The 20,678-nt window shown below is 48.1% G+C and overlaps 1 protein-coding gene across 1 annotated transcript in view; it reads right to left on the bottom strand.

The window, feature by feature from the left end:
• The window catches only part of ATRNL1 (attractin like 1), a 208,001-nt gene that overhangs the window by 119,629 nt on the left and 67,694 nt on the right, over positions 1–20,678 (bottom strand). The window contains exons 16-19 of the mRNA XM_053450329.1: positions 17,908–18,121; positions 16,113–16,301; positions 14,304–14,522; positions 12,772–12,909 (exon numbers count right to left, since the gene is read on the bottom strand). Of these exons, the coding sequence (XP_053306304.1) occupies positions 12,772–12,909; positions 14,304–14,522; positions 16,113–16,301; positions 17,908–18,121 (760 nt within the window). The remainder of the gene's footprint in view (positions 1–12,771; positions 12,910–14,303; positions 14,523–16,112; positions 16,302–17,907; positions 18,122–20,678) is intronic.

The raw sequence follows: 20,678 nt of genomic DNA, 5'->3' as shown, positions 1-20,678 counted from the left end.
TATTTACTCTTTAAGGGGAAAACGCTTTTAAACTGTACATTGCGTTCCGATAAACGGACGTTTCTTGTGGTCTCCACGCCTTGTAAACGCTCAGCGCTGATCCATAATATTGATTTTTTGAGGCCCCCTTTTAAATTTGTCTGAGTGTTAAAACTAAAAGCCCCTTAATATGAGAGCGGCGGCTGAGAGGGGTAATTACCGCGCGGCTCCAGGAAAACCTTTTAATGTGATTGGAAAGGTTTGCACTCCCTCATTTTACCCTTTATTTATTTATTAGATATTTTTTAAACTTTAAAGTTAAAATAAATATTGGGGGGATAATATTGGGGGGGGTAATATTAGGGGGTAATTCAAAGCAGTAACCCCCAGCAGGTGAACTCAAGCCCCCCAATTTATTACATGTGCAGATAAATCACTCAGATTTGAAGTTATAAATATTGCCGGGGGCTCTAGGTTTTTAAGGGCCCCTGATGCATGCGTAAGCTCTGGGGGCCACAAATTAATAATAATTCCTATTAAAAGATCCACTCTGAGCAATAAAACATTATTATCATTATTATTATTATATTTTATTTATATTAGCACCAACAATCTCTGCGGCCCTTCTTACAGTCCCTGCATTCAACAAAACTAGAACTGACGCCCGGGAAAGAGGGCCCTGCTCACTAAACATGCGTTTTACAGCGCGGCGGGCGATGATGGCGCCACATAAACCATTAAATATGAAAGAAATAATTATGGCTTATAGAAGGACGGCTGCTTTAAGCGTCTGCAGGGCTCGCGCTGCCCACCGGCCCCCCGCCAGAAGCCAATCCAGCAAACACAGGGTTAAGTTTAAAGCTCCAATCGTAACTCCTAATGGGTCAATAATTCTATTAGGGTTTCAGGCCTCTAAGGCATTGCAGAAAGCGTCACGTGGGTGTTAATGCCCCGACGCCGTGGAGATGCTATCGCGGGGTGTGAAGGCAGCACTTAGCAGGGCGTTCGCCGTCATTAACATCCCCAGAGCTGTGCCGTGTATCATTCTGCGCTGACAGGCGAACGCGCGCCTGCGCGACCTCGTCCCGATCCTCAGAATATACTAATAACGCCACCTATCGGGAATATTCATAACATTTCACTTCTACAAACTGTGTGAAAATCTTGGATTTACTATAAAAATCAGGAGGAATATCAGGAAAATCCGGACCGGCTCGTTATAAACAAAATCCCCGACCTCCGGGTAACAGCCGTACAGAAGCAAAACCACCAAATGAGATTAATAGCGAGCGGGACTGTATGGAACAGAATATATTCATGTATATTATCTATATTAAGACATTTCCTGCACATCCCCCCGTTTCCCATGATCCCTCAGTACAGGCGGCGTCGGAATCCCATTGGTCAGCCCGAGCAGGAAGTTGGAAGCCGCTTCCTGTTCTCTCCCGTCAGCCCGAGCAGGAAGTTGGAAGCCGCTTCCTGTTCTCTCCCCGCGTTGTTTTAGCGGACGGTGCATGAGCCTCCAGCGCTAGAGATTGTTTCCAGCCGCGCAGGTCCCTCCGTAACGCTATTGTCACAGATATCTCAGGGCGACGGGCGATTTAACCCCGCGACGGGGCAGCACGATGGCGGCTCCCGCAATAGACTTAACAGTCGCTATTATATCAATACTTATGTTGGAAGTCGCGTTTAATGAACTGTAGTATAACAAGACTCTGGGGGTTAGTGGGGGCCACGGGCTGAATGAAGCATTAATTATCTAAAGGCTGCTTGTTCTTCTTGCACTGAAAGGGTTAAGTGAGGTCTATACCGCGACTACAAAAAAAAGGCACAAAAAGCAAATCCAGGCAGGAAAAAAAAGCTTACAATGAAGTGATGAAGAGAAGCGTCAGACATGCGCGGGCCGCCTGCAGCCAGTGAAGTCCATTACGGCCGCTCGATGACACCGACCGCCTCGGGGGATCTCGCTAAACGCATTACGGGGGTAATAAGCGCCGGGGCCGATAACCACGATCAGACTATCAGACTATTTCTATCGGAGCCGTAGATAATATTTACATAAAGAGAGGAAAAAGGAAACAAATTAGAAAAAATAAATATATATAACGGAGAAACGACACGAAAAGGAGATAAAATCCTAGGCCGCCGCCGGTGTCGCCGTAACGCTCGCCGGAGGAGTAACCGATCCGCAACCCGACCGCCGCCAACAGGGCGACCATCAACACTTGCACAAAATACTACTAATATTATTCCTATTAATTATTATTATTATTAATGATTAATAGTAACGCTGAATGTTTACTTAAAACAACGCAGAAACTTTGTAAGGAGTTTTATTCGTTTTTTTGCCGCAGGTTTTATCTTTGTTGGTGGGAAGGTTTTCGGGATTTAACGGCCCCTGAAATAATCTTTCCGATACAAAAGCGTGAGATCCAGCGTCGGTGGGACAGCAGCTTTAGGGCTTCATGGAGGGCAAACTGAGTGCAATTAATAAAATAAATCTGCATTTCATTAATTACATTTTTTAGCACGCAGGACACCTGGAAAGGACAGAATACGGCTGCGCCAAATACAGACCCCCGGTGCTGCCGCTTGGCTCGTAAAGATTTTTATGCCTCGGGGCGATATTTCTATACAGGACACAGATTAAGACTGAGCAGCATTTAACTCTTCTGTGTACAGCCCTGGCACTCAGCAGGTTAAAGATGGTTAATGTGTCTTTAATGAGAGGTTGGTAGATAAGTGGAACAGCCTCCCAGCAGAGGTGGTAGAGGGTAATACAGTGAGGGGATTAAACATGCATGGGATAGACATACGGCTCCTGAATCTAAGACGAGACCAACGACTGATGGTTTGAGTCGTTACAGCAGGAGAAACGGGGGCTGTCGGGGGCCGATCTCCTGCAGGTTCTGGGTTTCTAGGGTCTCGGACGCAGTGAAAGCTGTATTGGTAACGATGTCTCTGGCAGGGTCCCGCGATGTCTCGCTGTGTCTCGCGCTGTACGCTCTGTCAGGCGACGCTGTGAATCATGAATGTCAGACATCATCTGCCCAACGCAGTCAATAAACCCTCCGCCTCGCGCCGCGCGCCCAGGAGCTGCCACCATTAGTCTGGGGGATGACAGTCTGGATGCGGAGCCGCGCTTTGGTTATTAAAAAAGACAGAGGACGTCTCACGCTGAGGAGAAATGAAGATTCGCGGTGAAGGCGGCCGCGCCGCGCGCCCTATCTGTCACCCTGTCTGACGCCGACGACGCAGCCAGCAATTTATTGCCCCCTCTCTGCAATAACACAAACTCACTAACCTGAAATGCAATCTTCTCACCCCAAAATACCATCACGGAGCCCTGAGACCCGAAAACCTAACAATTAACCTCGGATCCCCGATGCCAGAGCCGCGTAACACCCGCCGCCTGGCGATGAAAGGGTTAAATCATCCGCTCTGTAATAAGTTCTACGGAGTAAATAAAGAAACGGCTTCTTTGTCACAGAAATATCTCAGAGAGTGGAGTAAATTAGAGGGAGCGGGGAGAGCGCGGCGGCCGCGGTTTAATGCGGATAAATGCAAAGTAATGCACCTGGGGGTCCCTGCGCTGTCAGCGACAACAGAAGAGAGGGGCTTGGGGGTAATTACTTCTGGGGATATACATGTAAACAGGCAATGCAATAAAGGGGCGGAAAAAGCAAGCGCTGGGTGTATAGTGAGGGGCATTAGTAGCAGAAGTAGCTCTCTATTCCCTGCCTGAAAGGGTTAATGCTGTGAATGTTCTTCCTCCCCTGCATATAAGAAAGCTCTAAAGGCTGCTTGGGCGGTCTGTCTGCGAGCCCAGAGACTCCATCTACTTAAATTCAAATTAAAAACTTAATTTACTACAAGGATCCTGGGCAGAAGAGCTAACAATCTCCATTATTATTTAAGCAAACGTCTGTTTTTGTGGAATGATATATTTGTGATATAAACGTGCATTTTTTGGGTCAGTTACAGGGATTTTTTGCTACGTTTGCATTGAATATAATTTTTTGGCAACAATTCAGGTTCTGGAAAAACAAACGGCCAAATCTCAGTTAATTTCATCTAAAAACATTACTGATCAAATACTCAAAAACTCATGTTTCTAATATGTAAATATTATTATTATTATTGACATCACTGTTATTATTATTATTATACTATTATTATTATTATTATTACTATTATTATTATTGTTATTATTATTATTGTTATTATTATTATTGTTGTTATTATTATTGTTGTTATTATTATTGTTATTATTATTATTGTTATTATTATTGTTATTATTATTATTGTTGTTATTATTATTATTGTTGTTATTATTATTGTTACTATTATTATTATTATTATTGTTGTTTCGAGTATTTTTCTTGTTATAAAAGTTTTCCCGGAAGGCAATTTGCTGGATATACAGAGGAGATAATTAACAATCCGTTCAGTCGGCCTCTGATTCCGAAACAATTTTTTACCTGATTTTAATTTTATTCCATAAATATAATGGGGCATTTTTTTTTTTTACACGTTTGATTCTTGCCCCTCTCCAGCAGCTCAGGCACCGGCTGATGCTTCAAAGCTGCAAGTGACGCCGCGAGGGGACGGAGTCCGCGGCAACCGGCAGCGAGACCGAACCTCACGCCACCATCACGGGAGGAACACGGGGGCTGCGACGCGTCAAGGGGGACCGGCTGCGGCACACGCTTTATTCAACATCTCAAAAATCTGCATTTCATATAAATTATTTATATTATTATCAATTATATTAAAGCGTAAAATTAACGACCAACATAGAAAAAGATGTAAAGTTACGGAGGATTTCAGGGGCTCAGGGGTCTCTTCTTGAGATGGAAAGGGATCTTTTCGCCTAAAGAAGAGACCTCTTAGGTCCTGAAATCCTGCGTGGCGTTACATCTTTTTCTATGTTGGTCTGATAAAAAGTATCAACTTCGACTAAAGACTTTGTTACAAAGTAAGCGACCGACACAACGTCCGGTCCTGAAGTTCTCTCTCGTCTCCTCTCTCCACCCATACAAAGTCTGCCGCTCTTTACGGTTTCCCCGACCTCCCTGCCCCTCTTCCTGCAGCCCCCTTTTCCGCCTTCCTGTTATGGATGCGTCGCAGTCCCTCGCGGAGCTATTACTGTTTAACAGACTTCAGAACCGCAGACTTTCCAAACCGAGTTCATCCGAAGGGAGAGCGGAGCGATATTTTATTCCAGCGGCTCGTTAGAATGCGGCGGGAGATGAAAACCCAAGATAAGCAGGACTGAAATCGATGCGATTCCCGGTGCCGGCTGATCAAAAAACAACGATGTTCTCCACATTGAATTTAGATACCGAAATCTCCAGATCCTCGCTGATCAGAAGCCCTCCGTGCCTTTAACCCCTCGGTGCCAAAGAACCCGAATGCCCTGCCAGCTTAACAAATAAACAGAGAGACGGCGATAGACGATGGGCGATATCTCTACAACGAGGAGATAAACGAGAGAGAAGAAGCACACGGAACCCAAAGACGGCGGCCATGAAAGAAGCAAAGAACTCAAAGAAGGCAGACCTGGGAACCCAACGAAAAAAAGTGAAGGACCCAAAGAAAGACGCGAGGAACTCAAAGAAAATAGAACGTGGGGAACCCCAAGAAGGGCAACATGGGAACCAAATGACAAAAGCGGAGGACCCAAAGAATATAGAACATGGGGAACCCCCCAAAAATAGACATGGGGAACCCAAAGAACGTAGCTGTCATGCCATGGCATGAGTAACTGGAGCTTGGCACTGAATGGGTTAAGGGATTTGACTGATGCTAGGTCCAGTAACATTTGTTCACACCTTTCCTTTTGGAGCCAGAACCCAAAATAAGACTTGATTACCCCATGCTGGGTATTGTCACCTGGGACAGGAAGGGATTCCTGTGGAAGAGTGAAGGGCCAGACATTCTGGCAACATCTCCCTGGGGTGTGGAGACAGGGTATCAATGGACACAGGGCAAAATTATTAAATGTATAATGTCCAAAATATGATGAGTACATAACCCTTGGGCCCCATCATACATTGCATCCTCATGCCTGTGATGTGCTGGTTTCAGGGAGACCAAACACGCCATGCAGGCATGTCCATAGCAAATGTTATGCGAATGTGTCCTTGTGCCAACTGATACAGGTGTGGAGTTTGGTATGAAAATGATCACTAGGACCAGAGAATTATGATGATCCTGGTGTCATAATTATGCCAAGCTCAGCCAGCGTCATATTACATATTTTGTGATCCCAGACCAAAGTTGAGAAGATATAACCCCGCCTTCAGAAGGTCATAGTTCTGAACCCCCTACTCCCTTGCTCAGGTAACAGGAAAAGGGCGGTCTTGGGGGGGGATAAAAAGGTGGGCAATTGGTAATGGGGGAGAGCCTGTTTTTACCATCAGAGAGACAACATCAAGGTTCCAAGGAAGTGTGGTATGATACTCTGTTTTATCCCTTTTATTTTATACTGTTTTGTACTTCTATTATTTTGTCTCTTTTTATATGCATTTTTGTATAACAGCACTGTGACCCATTTTATGCTCAGATTAAACATTTTTAATCAGTTCTGTCTTTGTTCTCTAATCGAATTCAGCCTAGAGATAGCCTTTTGTTACATATATATATTTGTCACGTTACTAAGCGCTTAACTATATAGATATCAGTTTGGGGATTGTGTAGTTATCGCAGTCTAATTGTTTTTGGGTAACCTAAGACGCCCGGTTTTAAAGTTCTTGGTGGTGGCAGCATGTTTTACACTCGGAGTTTTGGGGTGACTGGTTGGGGTTGGTGGTGGTTGCTTGGTGCCCTGCGGGGAAAGTGACCAAACGCGCCGGAAGTCTGGTTGGCGTTTGCCCCTTGTTACGCCCGTACTCCCACGTCACGGCTCGGCCGATAGCCCTGTCCGTGACAGTAGCCATGGGGAACTAAATGAAAGAAGCAAAGAACTCAAAGAAGGCAGACCTTGGACCCCAATCTAAGATATGGGGAACCCAAACAAAGCAGGCATGGGGAACCCAATGAAAGGCAGACCTTGGACCCCAATGGAAGTGGTGGGGAACCCAGCGATGGCAAACATAGGAAACCTCAAAGCCAGATGGAAAAATGACCAGAAGGAGGACAATCAGAACGCAGCTGTCAGTTTGCTCCGTCATGCACTTGGTGGCTCCAGCTGGACATAAATTATTGGGACAAATTATGGTTGGGCAGAATCAGGAGATGGCTGGACAGAGGGGCATGTGGGGGTTAAAGCCCCCCCTGGGCGGATCTCATTGAAAGATTTAGTGGGTGTTTTATGCCTATTTTACCGGGATAGTCCACACGTTCTCTGCCGGATGGGTATTCAGGAGCCCCCTCGCATGTCTGGACACCAGTGGGGGTGCTGGGCCCTGGCAGCATTTTGCCAGACGGTCCCTGCATCCTCCCAGCGAGCACCGGGAGAACGCTAATTAAATCAGCGACGGCATGTAGTAATTGCCAGTTTGCTTATTTAAATCTTTGAATTAGCTGAGCTGCACATGAAAGCCACAATTTACATCCCTCGCGCCGCGGAGGGGGCTTTTTTACGCCCCGTGGTTGCGATTGACATCAAACAGCGGATGGAAGCAGCGGCTGGAATGGAACATCTGCATATTCTACCGGGAACAATGTTTCTCTGTTTATCAGCCATTATTTATTGATGTAAACAGCGCTTAAAGAAACACTTCACGCGAAAGGTCTCAGCGGGTCTATCCACAGGGGGCAAGAGTAGCTACAGAGAGAGGGGGGGCGACACTGCGGGCAGAGGGGGGGCATCCGTCCACTTCATTCATTACCTCCACGCTAACACTGCCATACAGCTCTGTGTAACAACCCCCCCCAACACCTTCTAGATTGTCAGCTCCATTGAGCAGGGCCTTCTTAACCCTTTGTTTCTGTCCAAATTGTCCAAACTACTTGTCACGTCCTGTTTACCCACTGTACAGCGCTACAGAATATGATGGCGATACACGTACTACTGTCCAAAAGTTTGGGGTCACATTTCTGGCTGTAACATAATTGCCATTGGAACACAGGAGTGATGGGAGTGATAAAGGCCATCGGAACACAGGAGTGATGGGAGTGATAAAGGGCCATTGGAACACAGGAGTGATGGGAGTGATAAAGGGCCATTGGAACCCAGGAGTGATGGGAGTGATAAAGGGCCATTGGAACACAGGAGTGATGGGAGTGATAAAGGGCCATTGGAACCCAGGAGTGATGGGAGTGATAAAGGGCCGTTGGAACACAGGAGTGATGGGAGTGATAAAGGCCATTGGAACACAGGAGTGATGGGAGTGATAAAGGCCATCGGAACACAGGAGTGATGGGAGTGATAAAGGGCCATTGGAACACAGGAGTGATGGGAGTGATAAAGGGCCATTGGGACACAGGAGTGATGGGAGTGATAAAGGGCCATTGGAACCCGGGAGTGATGGGAGGGGAATCTCAGCACCTCTCCTGGATTACTGGCCGGATCCCTCACTCTGCTCCTAACCATAATGCCGTTAGAGTAATTATTTTTTTACATTAAAAGTCTTGGCAATAAACAGGTTAATTATGAAATTAGAACAAACGCTATTGGATATTTTTAGATTAGGTTAATTTTGGGGGGCGTCCTATCTGGTGGACACAAAAATTATACAAATGTTACAAAGCGGGTAATCGAGTCCATACTCTGCTCGGAGGCCACGCGATGCCCGGAGTCTCCTAAACACTTTGAGAAAACGTTTTATTTTTTTCTAGATATCTCAGATTTTTAGTAAAGCCGGCTGCCTGATATTACAGAGAAGCGCTGGAGCCTGCATAATCCCGGGGGTCCGCAGGCAGGTGGGGGTCTGTCTGGTTACGCGGTGTGAGCGCGCCAGGTCCCAGAGGGACGCGTGAGAGCGCCTGCTGCTGATATTCCCGGCTACCGAGCGCAGCTTATCGGAGACTCCGAGGGCTTTGTGGAGGCCGGCAAACGAACTCATTTAAAGTTTACAAACCCGAAAGTTTGAGTCCCACAAGGAAGCGGATGAGAGATCGTCGGAGACGCTCTGCAGACACGAAAACCTCGGCGCGATCCGCTTTCTATACCATGAGATTTCTGAGGACCGTTTCTAGGTCTATTTTTAAAGAAGCTTCCGGAACAATTCGAAACACAACAAGCGCTCATGGCGAGTTACTTATTTACCAAAGTATCGTATATATAATATTTATGTCAAATACATCAGATCCTGTTCTCATACGGTCGGTTTTTTTTCCCCCATGCACTTTCACCTTACTGAGAAGGTAGTAGATGAATGGAACAGCCTCCCAGCAGAGGTGGTAGAGGGTAATACAGCGAGGGGATTAAACATGCATGGGGTAGACAAACGGCTCCTGAATCTAAGACGAGACCAACGACTGATTAAGGTTTGAGTCTTTACAGCAGGAGAAACGGCAGACTAGACGGGGGCCGGATGGAAAACCGATGAGGATTTCATGAGACTTTCCTGCCGCTGATTAGAAATATAAAGGGGAAGAGGTGGGATTTATTTTTATTGCCCCCCAGTGTCCCCTGTCTGACGGGGTGGGGGCGTCGCGTGATGCCACTGATTTGTCTTCAGTAGAACAAGAAGATGACATGACGAGAAAAGGCGCGCATGCTCGACGGCGGAACTGCAAATGGGTGACACACAGACTGCGGAGGGCAGCCCCCAAGAGACACATAACGGGGTCCCTTTATGGCGTATAAAGATTAAGTGTCTCTTTTATACGCGTTTTTACTGAGGCTGAGGCTCCGTTCTAATAAATTCCCCCCTTCTTTGCGTTCTCGTGGCCCCTCCGTCTCTCGCTCTACTTTGGCGCCCCCTGGTGATCGCGTCGCGGTATTGCGGGTGTCCTTTCGGCATCGCTGAATATTCTCCGTTTCACAAGGTAAAACCTGTTACACAAAATAGCTCATTTCTTTCAGATACCCCAACGATCCGGCCCTGGGGCAGATATTCCCGCGCGGGGGGGGGGGATAACGCAGAGGTCCTTGTCCTGCACTCCTGGCGTCCGACCCGGCCCAGATAATCCTCACTCCGGACTCCCCATCTCTGTCTCTTTCCGCGGCTGACGGGCTGAGATGCGACGCGGCAGTTTTTAAAATCGCAATCTCAAGGTCACCGTGGATCGGCCGCTTAACCTGCGATTCCTCCCCGCGGCCTGAAGAGCGCATGCAGACAAACGCGTCCGCCGCTCGCCATTTACATAAACTCGCTGGTCACCCCGCCGGACTACGGGAGGAACGAAACGAGAGGCAGAATAACCGGCTTAATGGATCCTTCAAGACAAGAGCAGTAAAGCGGAAGCCCTCGGCCATACGGCGCATCCTGAGTGACAACCACGCAAAGTACAGCTGAAAGGGGCATTAAGCCCCTGATATACCCCAAGCAGCCACAAACAAGCCACAAATCCAGGCGGCCCACATACACACGTGTCACATGTAGAGGGACTGTGAGGTCCTAGTGAATAGGGGTTATAAAGCGGTCTCATCACTGTACCAACCAACATCCCTGCTGCTGATACAACCATTCCGCTTCTTTCACAAAGATACCTATTGTGAATGGGCAGGGGGGCGACAGGTGGTGCCCGTCCTTTAATACTGATAACGCTCCTGAGTGGATGGAGGAGAGAAGGGGGTCGAGGAGTCAATGATAACCAAATTCATGCGCAAAGTCTGTTCCGGTTCCCATTCGATGGATTCTGCAGGTGGGGATGCGGCTGAACGGATTGTGTGACTCGAACATGCGCAAAAATAACTCCGGGGGTAAAAAGGGCTTCGCTGAGCGAGACCCGAAGGCCAGCAGAGACATTCAGGGCAGAGGTAAGAAAGTTCTATGTCAGCAATTAATATTCATTTAATGCGGAAAAAGAAATATTCCCCCAATCATTTTTTTTATCGTTCAGCAGACTTAAAGCTCGAAGTAAATCTCCATCGCTAAGTAAACGGCGACCGGGGAACGACCCCCAAATCATCGAAACAAATCGCTGCCCGCAAAGCTCAATAAAAAGAAACTCGCCGCCCGTCACCTCGAGGCTCCGAGGCCGCTACTGATGGATAAGGGTGAGAAATCCCAATAAATCCATCCCACACCGCGATACACGAGCGGTCAGTGAGTCCGCGGGGGCTCGGTAACCAACGGCTTTAAGGGTCTCTCGCTCGCTAAGGGTTTGTCCGCGTGGAGAAGGCTTCTTCCACCGACGCGGCCAACGAGCTGAGGACGCCTTCCATTAACGAGAGCCGATACTCCATGCAAGAGGTCATCGCGGTAGAAACGCCAGTAACGCCGAAATCAGATTATTTGTCACATTTATATATTTGGCTAACGATTCAGCTCGGAGGAACCAGAGGATTCTGAGCAAAAACGACTGAATTCCATCAGCCAATGGGTTCCTTCCACTGAGGTCACTGAGGGGTAGCGGTGTAGGTTTAAAGGGTACAGCCGAGGGGGCAAAAAAGACCTTTGGTGGACCAGCAGGTGGAGGTTCTCATCCTCATTATACCCTCTCTAGTGTTCAAGCAGAAGCGATGGAAGCCATGACGCCAAACCCAAGGAAGCAGCATAGACCTCCTCATCCATCCCAAAAAGCAGACCTTGGCGGAGGTTCCTGGATAGACGCTCAACCCCCAGTCCGCCCTCCCACCCGTCCACCTCGTTCTGCTAACGGCATTAAGCAGAGAGACTCGGGATCTTCAGAAAAACTCTCCTGACCTTTAAATCTCCCGACGCCATTAGAACCGGCGATAAAAAGAAGCGTTTCTGATGAGCAAATAAACTCAGAGCTGAAACTTTTGAAATTCAGGAGCCGTCGGCCGTTAGAACCGATCCAAGACATTAAATACGCGATCCAAGGCGCTACAATCACAACGAATCTCTCTTTTTCTTTTAATCTTTAATAAAAATTACGCTTATAGTCAAAAATTGCCTGTTTGTCGTTTTTCTCCAATTACGGATGGGGAAATAGGAGGTAAAACGGATTTCCCGGCCCGGGAATTGATTCCCCCCATTACGGCGCTCAGCGTGATTTAGTAAAGGTGACACGGACGCGGTATTTGGTTAGTTGGCTAATGTATCCCAACAGAATAAAACCCAGTGTGTAGATCATGCTGTCGGAGAGGGTGCCGCTCGCGGGGGAAGAGCATTTCATCAACTTCAGGAAATAACGCAACTATTAAGAATTATTTAAAGCGCCATAAAGCAGCAGAAAACGTGCGACTGTCAGCGGGGGGCGAGTATTCATCTCTCAGCTCCCGGGGCTGGCGTATGACGGCGGCGCCGCGGAGCAGATCACCCGGGATTCACCCCGCAAAAGCCCGGAAGGAAGGGGCTGCGACCGTCAGTATAGATGGAATTTTATGTGTATAATAAAATTAAGGGATTTTTGCCCATTGTTGTCGCATTTCTGCAAATTAACTCTTTTAATGCCAATAACTGATTTGCAGATAAAGTCACATTTACTGGATTGCAGCTGATGGAACGCGATGATGTTTTTCCTTTAACTTAATATCACGCTGTAAAAATGTATCATTCGTGTCGTTATTATTTCTATTTTCCAGCAAAGTCCCCCCGTTTCCCATGATCTCTCAGCACAGACGGTATCGGAATCCCATTGGTCAGCCCGAGCAGGAAGTTGGAAGCCGCTTCCTGTTCTCTCCCCCCGCATTGAGCCTCTAGCGCTAGAGATTGTTTCCGGGCGCGCAGTTTACTAAAAAGTTACTTTTATTAACGGGCCGTTACATACCTTCGCATTCTCCCCCATTGGTCGGGTTGCCGTGGTAACCAGCCATACAGTTCTCGCAATGTTCTCCGGTGGTGAGGTTCTTGCATTGCTCGCATACGTTGCCGTTAACGCACGTGCTGTGACCGTTACACTGGCACGCTGTATCGAGGAAAAATAAGGCAAAATTAAGATAAAAATTTTAAAATAATAAATGCAAAATAACACGGCAGAGGTTTTAACAGAAAATCACATACTTCTGGGGTATCGTTTCTAACGCAGGTGATGGATTTTCTTACACCGATAGGAATGCAGCGTCTACAACCAAAGCAGCGCTCCAAAAAACCCGGAAACCTGCGATTCTTCTGCCCCAAAACGGAGTTATTCGCAAACTAGAACTCTAAAACACCCAAACCTGCAGCGACAGCGTGAGAGAAAGCGGTGGGCGGATCCCAAAACTTCCAATATGGCTGCCTCCATCCCCACACTCAATATCAGCAACAACAACAACAAAAATTATTAAACCCGGCACTTAAATTGTCCAAATCCCTGATGCCCCCGACGCCATCGGTACGAACGAAACAGCGATTCGTCCCTTTAAATGAAAACACACTTGAGGGCAGAGGTTACTAACTGCCCCAATCCATTTCAAAATGAGATTCGGAGCAAGAGCCGGGGTAACATCTGGGACTAAGTCACGTTTTATTTCGTGATTAAACCGAGGAAAACACAAGAAAAGAGCGTGAAAACCGAATGACTCTTCCGGCGTTTCAAGCGGATAAACAGACGCAGTATTATTATTATTATTATTATTATTATTATTATCTCGGAAGATAAATACATTAAGCTTCTGTACTCCAGAGCTAAACAATTCCTTATTCCTCCCCAAAATGACAAAATAGAAATATCTAGAATAATGCGGAAAATAACAAAAAAAATAAGACCCCCCCACAAACACCTCGCCGCTGTCCGTCTGGCGCAAACCTGATAACCCAACCTCTGTGATGCCTCTTCATATAAGTTCCTTGTAATAGGTAGGGAATCACGCGGCCCGCGGGGACGGGGGGGCTCATCGGACGAGCCGCGATTAATAACATTTCTCGCCAACAGCCGGGCTTTGAAAGGTCAGCGGCAGAAGATAAAACGAAGGCTCATCCTGGCGCGATCCGCGTCTCAGTGGAGGCCGTAGGGCAGGGGATTGGGGTAGAAGGAAGGGGCAGGTATTGTGGAAATCAGGCAACCCTTAAAGGGACACCACAGCCTCCCACGGAGCCCCTAGGCCCTTCACGCGGCAAGAGATATGTGCGGCCAGAGATAATAGCTGGGGGGGTTAAAGGGGCAAATGGGGGGATTCTGCATTTTCAAAAGAGACACCACAAACATTTAAAGAGACCCCCCAGCTTTTATATAAATTACAGGCCGCGCGGTGGCCGATGCTTGGGTTTCCAACGAGGGCAGCCCTGATCCCATAAAGAATTCCAACGGACGGGAAACGGTTCCTCGCGACGTCGTTTATACAAATATAACTCCTTTAATCTGCAGAAAGCGGCTCTCACCTGGGCAGTGGATGAAAGACCACTCGTAATTCTTTTCCCGAGGGCACAGGCCGGTGTCCAGAACCATCTCGCTGCTTTGCTTCCCCAAGATTTTCATGGGACCCCTGGACGACCCTTCCATGCAATGCCCCCTCCCTGTGTTACTGGGGTCGTTACACCATCCGCAGCCGGGGTGCTCCAGGCAGAGCGCGCATGTCCGGAATCCCGAGCAATTCTGGGCTAAAGGAAGAAACGAGAAGAAAGGAGCTGAAAACAGATTCTGTGCGTTATTTTAATTATTATTATTTATTGTTTTATATATCGCCATCATACTCCGCGGCGCTGTACAACGTGTTATTTTAATTATTATTATTTATTGTTATATATAGCGCCATCATACTCCGCGGCGCTGTACAACGCGTTATTTTAATTATTATTATTTATTGTTTTATATAGCGCCATCATACTCCGCGGCGCTGTACAACGTGTTATTTTTATTATTGTTTTATATATCGCCATCATACTCCGCGGCGCTGTACAACGTATTATTTTTATTATTATTTATTGTTTTATATATCGCCATCATACTCCGCGGCGCTGTACAACGTGTTATTTTTATTATTATTTATTGTTTTATATAGCACCATCATACTCCGCGGCGCTGTACAACGTTTTCCTGAATTCGGTCCGTAATTGAGTTGCAGCGTCCGCGATTTCCGTCACTTGAAGCTCCGAGGAAGGTCAGGCCAACCTTCGAGTTCCGCGAGGTGTGAAAACCAACCGTCGGCTGTCCTGCCGGCAGAGCGCGGCGCCGTCTCGAAACATTAGGCTCCCTCCACGCTCGGTAACGCTGTTATTATTACTGAATTAGTCGGGAACTTCGGCGACCGCCGGGGATATAAAAGAAAAGGCGGGGGGGGAGGGGGGCAAGGTCTGTCCGACCCGACGCCTTTAATTTTACGGGGCGCGTAATCACCGCCGGCAACCGCCGTAAATCTTAATGCCGCGTGGAATTACCGCGAGGAATGGCGGATTCATCTTAACGATCCTGAACTCCGGAGACTTTTATTTCATTATTTTGGGGTCTCTTCTGAAAACGTGATTTCTTTGCTCGCCGTCTCCGAAGGCCGTAACCGCGCGGCGCCGAGCGCCCGCCAAACCCCGTCCCGTTTAACAAACAAACACCGGCAGCCAATGGCAGCTCATCCTTTGCTTCTAAATCTATTTTATTCAATTTTTATCAATTTATTGGTAGATTTATTTTCACCGGCCGGCGCCATCGTTAACCCGCGCAGGTCTGGAAGACGTCGTCCCCGGGGAGGCCACGTTCCGTGTCGGTGGGTTTATCAACAAGGGGTCAAGAGGCGGAAAATGATTTATCGGAGCGCCGCGGCGGCCTGAATGCAAAGTATAACGAAAAGGAGATTTAGCGGCACCTGAGCGCCGGCTCGCGATCCCAACGTGTGACCGCTCCGTGGTCAGGTGACCGAAGATAATCGGGAACGCGCCGGCTCATTTTAACTCGAAATGTTTCCTGCCACCTGATGCCACCTCCGCTCTCGCCAGCCGCCAATTTGTTTGGAGGAGATGAAGCCTCCATTTACCATCTGCTGGAGAGCATAAAACCCGAGCGTTAAACAAAAGAGACGCCCAGCGAATGTCTCCCAGCATTTCGATTAAATCCCCGTCCACCGGCAGAGCGTCCGAAAGGCCTCTCGTATAATTTTAGACTAAACGCCGCGTTTTGATGAACCCAAAAGCCCCCGGGCCGCGCGATCCGTTCTGCTCGTGCCCCCGGGGCAGATGGCGTTTTTACAGCGCGGTACTCACGGGAGCAGGTGTTGGTTTGCCACTCGAGGCACTGTCCGTACGGGAAGGAGATGATGTACGCGTTGGAGTCCACGCAGCGCTTGGCGTTGCTGCACCACATGCACTCCATGCCGTTGCTGGTGCAGTTGGAACACGAGGTTCGCAGGGAACACGGCATTTTACACGGACGGGCGTTCTGGTTCGGACTCACTGCAAACACGGGACAGAAAAACATACGAGTGCGGGTTACACGTCACATGAACAGAATGTACCCCAAACACCCCCAACACACATCTACCCCCGAGAAATACCCTCCACATAAACCACCACAACGCGCTTACCCCATCTACAAAAGTGGGGCATCAGGGGAGGAAAAAGGGCATCGAGAGAGGATAGAGGGGCATCAGGGATTTGCGACCAAAGAGGGTCTGGACAGACTAAATAAGGACACTTGATAGAAGTTAAACGGACATAATACAATGTTACAATAAAAACATTAATAATAATAATAATAATAACATTTTATGCAAACATTCCTCAAGCGACGAGCAGCAAGATGAGGACCTCGACTTCCAGTTTATTAAGCGCTGCTTCCCAGAGCCGAGTCCCAGTAATACCATTACCCCCCCCCCCGCGGGATAATCCAGTTACAGACACGCATTACGGGAATAATGGCGTCCGGATTGAGAGTCCATGACAGGGCGACGCTTGTCCATTCTCTGATTAGCTGATCCGATCTGCTTAATGTGAGTGAGATAGAGATCTCGGGCCCCGATTAATATTCCGTGCCACGTTCCGCCTATACGTCTCTGTCCACAAATCATACACACGCCAAATAACACGGCCAAACGTGAACCTGCTGCACAAACCCGCAGAGCAGTAACCTCAAGGAAAAAATCATGGTTTCTCATATTCCGCTGAGATGTATTTTAAGGAAATTGTACTTTACTGAGAGGGTGGTAGATAAGTGGAACAGCCTCCCAGCAGAGGTGGTAGAGGGTAATACAGTGCGGGTATTAAACATGCATGGGATAGACATACGGCTCCTGAATCTAAGCCGAGACCAACGACTGATTAAGGTTTGAGTCGTTACAGCAGGAGAAACGGGCAACTAGACGGGGGCCGCCGGGGGCCGATCTGCCGGCAGGGTCTAATACTGCATCCCATTCCAGCCTGCTTATCGCTATTCAATACGCAACGAAAGCCCCTCTTTCCCCGTCACCAGCAGGACCCCCGGTCTGTGTCGCTCAGGACGATGGATTAGACTGGGTGATGCCCATGCGCTCTTCTTACATACATGCCAAGTACCCGACGCTCCGACGGGACTCGATGTGATTAGGAAAGGATCAGAGACGGAAAAACTAACGCTGCTTCGCTGATTAATGAATAAGATGGTACTAAGTGACAGCGTCCCCTCTACGAGATAAAAGAGACGGCGGACGGGAGAGAATTTATTTCAGAAGAGGAGAAAAATTACAACAAGAGACCGGAATCTAACACTAGAGAGTCAGAGACGGAGATGGAACGGAAGGAACTTTACTGAGAGAGTAGTAGATAAGTGGAACGGCCTCCCAGCAGAGGTGGTAGAGGGTAATACAGTGAGGGTATTAAACATGCATGGGATAGACATACGGCTCCTGAATCTAAGACGAGACCAACGACTGTTTCAATAAAAGCCGTGAGGTTAATATGGGCAGCGGGGCAGATAACTAAACGGCGTCAGGAGTCCTCCCTCCGTCCAGCCCCGCGCTCTGCTTTCTTTATATTCCTACAAACAGGCGGCCGGTATAACGGAAGACGCGGGATCTCCACTCACCGACCGGCTTCTCGCACACTAGGCCGTCCGTCAGGGCCGTGCAGGGGTTGGCTTTCAGTCCGGCCACCTCGGCTCGCTCTAAGTTGGCGCAGAATCCCGAGTCGCTGGGCTCTCCTGGAAGCCACTGCAGGGTGGTGTTGGTAAACGGGCACATGTCCTCCCAACCCCAGTACGAGATGTTGATTTTACGCAAGCCCACCCAGGGTGACAGCTTCTGAAACGGGGCAAAAAAACAAGGATTAGATAAATTACCTGATTTCTAAATAAATAAAAAGAAAAGGGTTAGCAGCATTTAACAAACAGCGGAGAGAATGTAACAATCCTGTAACAAAAACCTATACATATAAATGAATTATGTTACGGCTTACACAGAGCGTAAGCTCTTCTGCCAAGGCTGAATGCAAATCAGACGCCATCTGGCTAATCTCTTTACGGTTTGTATCAGGAGAGGTGAGTCGCATTCTGGGGAAAAGTTATCAGACCCCGGCTACAATATCATAAAGGAGCCATTCCAGAAAAACCTACAATAATACAATTACTTATTTTATCCCCAAATGCCCAGCTGGGATCCTGTAATGCAAATTCCCCTTGGTTTCCCACAATCCCTCAGTGCAGACGGCCTCGGAATCCTCCTGTCAGCCCGAGCAGGAAGTTGGAAGCCGCTTCCTGTTCTCTCCCCGCGTTGTTTTAGCGGACGGCGCATGAGTCTCTAGCGCTAGAGATTGTTTCCAGCCGCGCAGGTCCCCCCGTAACGCTATTATCACAGATATCTCAGGGCGACGGGCGATTTAACCCCGCGACGGGGCAGCAAGATGGCGGCTCCCACATACAGCGTAACGGGGGGGGGGTTAATAAATAAAAGAAAAAAAAAACAAATGCCCCCATTAGAAGAATCCCTTTGATCAGGAGGTTACGGCTGGGATTAATATATATATATGTGTGTGTGTACTGTATACAGTGTATATTCTGTATGTATCTCTATATAGTGTATATTTATTGATCTCTTTTTAGTTTTTCTGCACTGCGCTGACTTTCCCAGCCGTCTCGGGCGGCCCCTCTCTCCTCGCCCGCCTGTCCGTCTATAAGCTGCATTTAGGTGTAATCGCCAGCCGCCGGGCCACCCGCTGCACAGCTGTATGAAGAGACCAGCAGACGAGTTCCTGCGTGGCCCCCGGTGCTCACTCGTGAGACGTGCGAGGTGCACTCACAGATAGGTGCCGGGGGACACGGGGGCCGGTGGTTTATCCTCTGCCTGCGCCTGTATCATGATGTTATACTCCGGACGCGGTTATATAGAATTCCGTCTGCCCGGCCGGGGTCTCTATATGACATTTTTCCTCCCCGGTATGTCTCTGAGGCTCCGTCTGTCCGTCTGTTGCCGTTATAAAGGGTTTATTGCGGCCGCTGCCATCTCGTCGTGAATCTGCCGAGTCCTCCGCATTCACAGCTCCTCGGGCCAGGGGGGCGTCCAGAATGATAACAGCCGATAAAGGTGAATTATTTATGCCGACAGATTGAACAAGATATTGGAGACGGCGTCTCTCCGAAACAAAAGGCCGACGGGTTTAACTCCTTCAGTGCCGGCCCGACAGCCTCAAAAACACGCAAACTGCGAATCAGAGCCGTCCGTCTCATCCGGTCCGTGCCGTAAAGACTCAAACCTTCATCAGTCGTTGGTCTCGTCTTAGATTCAGGATCCGTATGTCTATCCCATGCATGTTTAATACCCTCACTGTGTTATCCTCTACCACTTCTGCTGGGAGGCTGTTCCACTTATCTAACCACTATTAGCAATGAATATTATGAGTTCCTTCTCAGATACATCGCTGCTTCTTTGTTTCTTATAATCAGTATCAGGAACCGGTAGCAGAAAGCGTCTCGAGCGTTAGAGAACTTGATTAGAGCGGATGGTTAATGTAGACGGAGAGACGGGAAGCGGCAGGAAGAAGAGAAATCTCCGTGACTTACAGAGACTCGATGGGACCGGACAGCCAGGCGGGAGGGAAGAGGAATGACTTTCTACCTGGAGGCTTCTCGCAGACAGCGCCGTATAAATCACTGCTCCGTTTCATTAGCTCGCTCTGGCAGCTCACTAAACGGGGCTTTTTAACTTGGTAGCCATTTATTTAAAGCTGCCGTTCCTCCTGGATGTTCGTTCCCAACTTTCATAAACCCTTAAGTTATTATATACGGCTTCTTCCGGGTTAAATAACCGGATTCCTGTTTTAAAACAATGTCGCTCTCCGACATTACAGAAGAATCGTCTGCTGGAAGGTCCGTTAGTTTAAAGGGGGCTGGGAGTTGTAGACGATGAGATCGCTGTGATGTAATAAATAAAGGAGCTTTTGAACAATGACAAGAGTCTATTGCTAAGCAGCTCTAGTATCTTAATAGAGATTTGAATGCAGTTTTGAAGTCCCAGGGGGTTCTAGGGGGGGAATAAAATGGGCCGCTCGGTGGAACAGCACCTTTAAAGAGTCAGAAACCTCCGTGAAATCTGCGACGCTTGTATTATCTCCTCTGTAGAGTGCAGGGTGCCGTATTCTGGAGTCCTTCTATAACACGGCGGCAGCGACAGAATCCAGCGTGGAATCCGACGCGGAAAATGTTTAAAGCGCAAATTGATCCCCAAAGCAAACGGTTTCTGTTCATCTGATCGGCCAGGTTCAGGGGGGAGTCGCACGGTTTGTTTCTCAATAAATCGTCCTCAAAGTCAGACTTAACGTGGTTTTTGCAGCCACCACCTTGCATGTAGGACTGGACTGGGGATG

The sequence above is a fragment of the Spea bombifrons genome, chromosome 11 (assembly GCF_027358695.1).
Source record: "Spea bombifrons isolate aSpeBom1 chromosome 11, aSpeBom1.2.pri, whole genome shotgun sequence".
Taxonomy (NCBI): domain Eukaryota; kingdom Metazoa; phylum Chordata; class Amphibia; order Anura; family Pelobatidae; genus Spea; species Spea bombifrons.
Note: the sequence above shows the minus strand (reverse complement) of the source record. Positions and strands in the feature narration are given on the sequence as shown.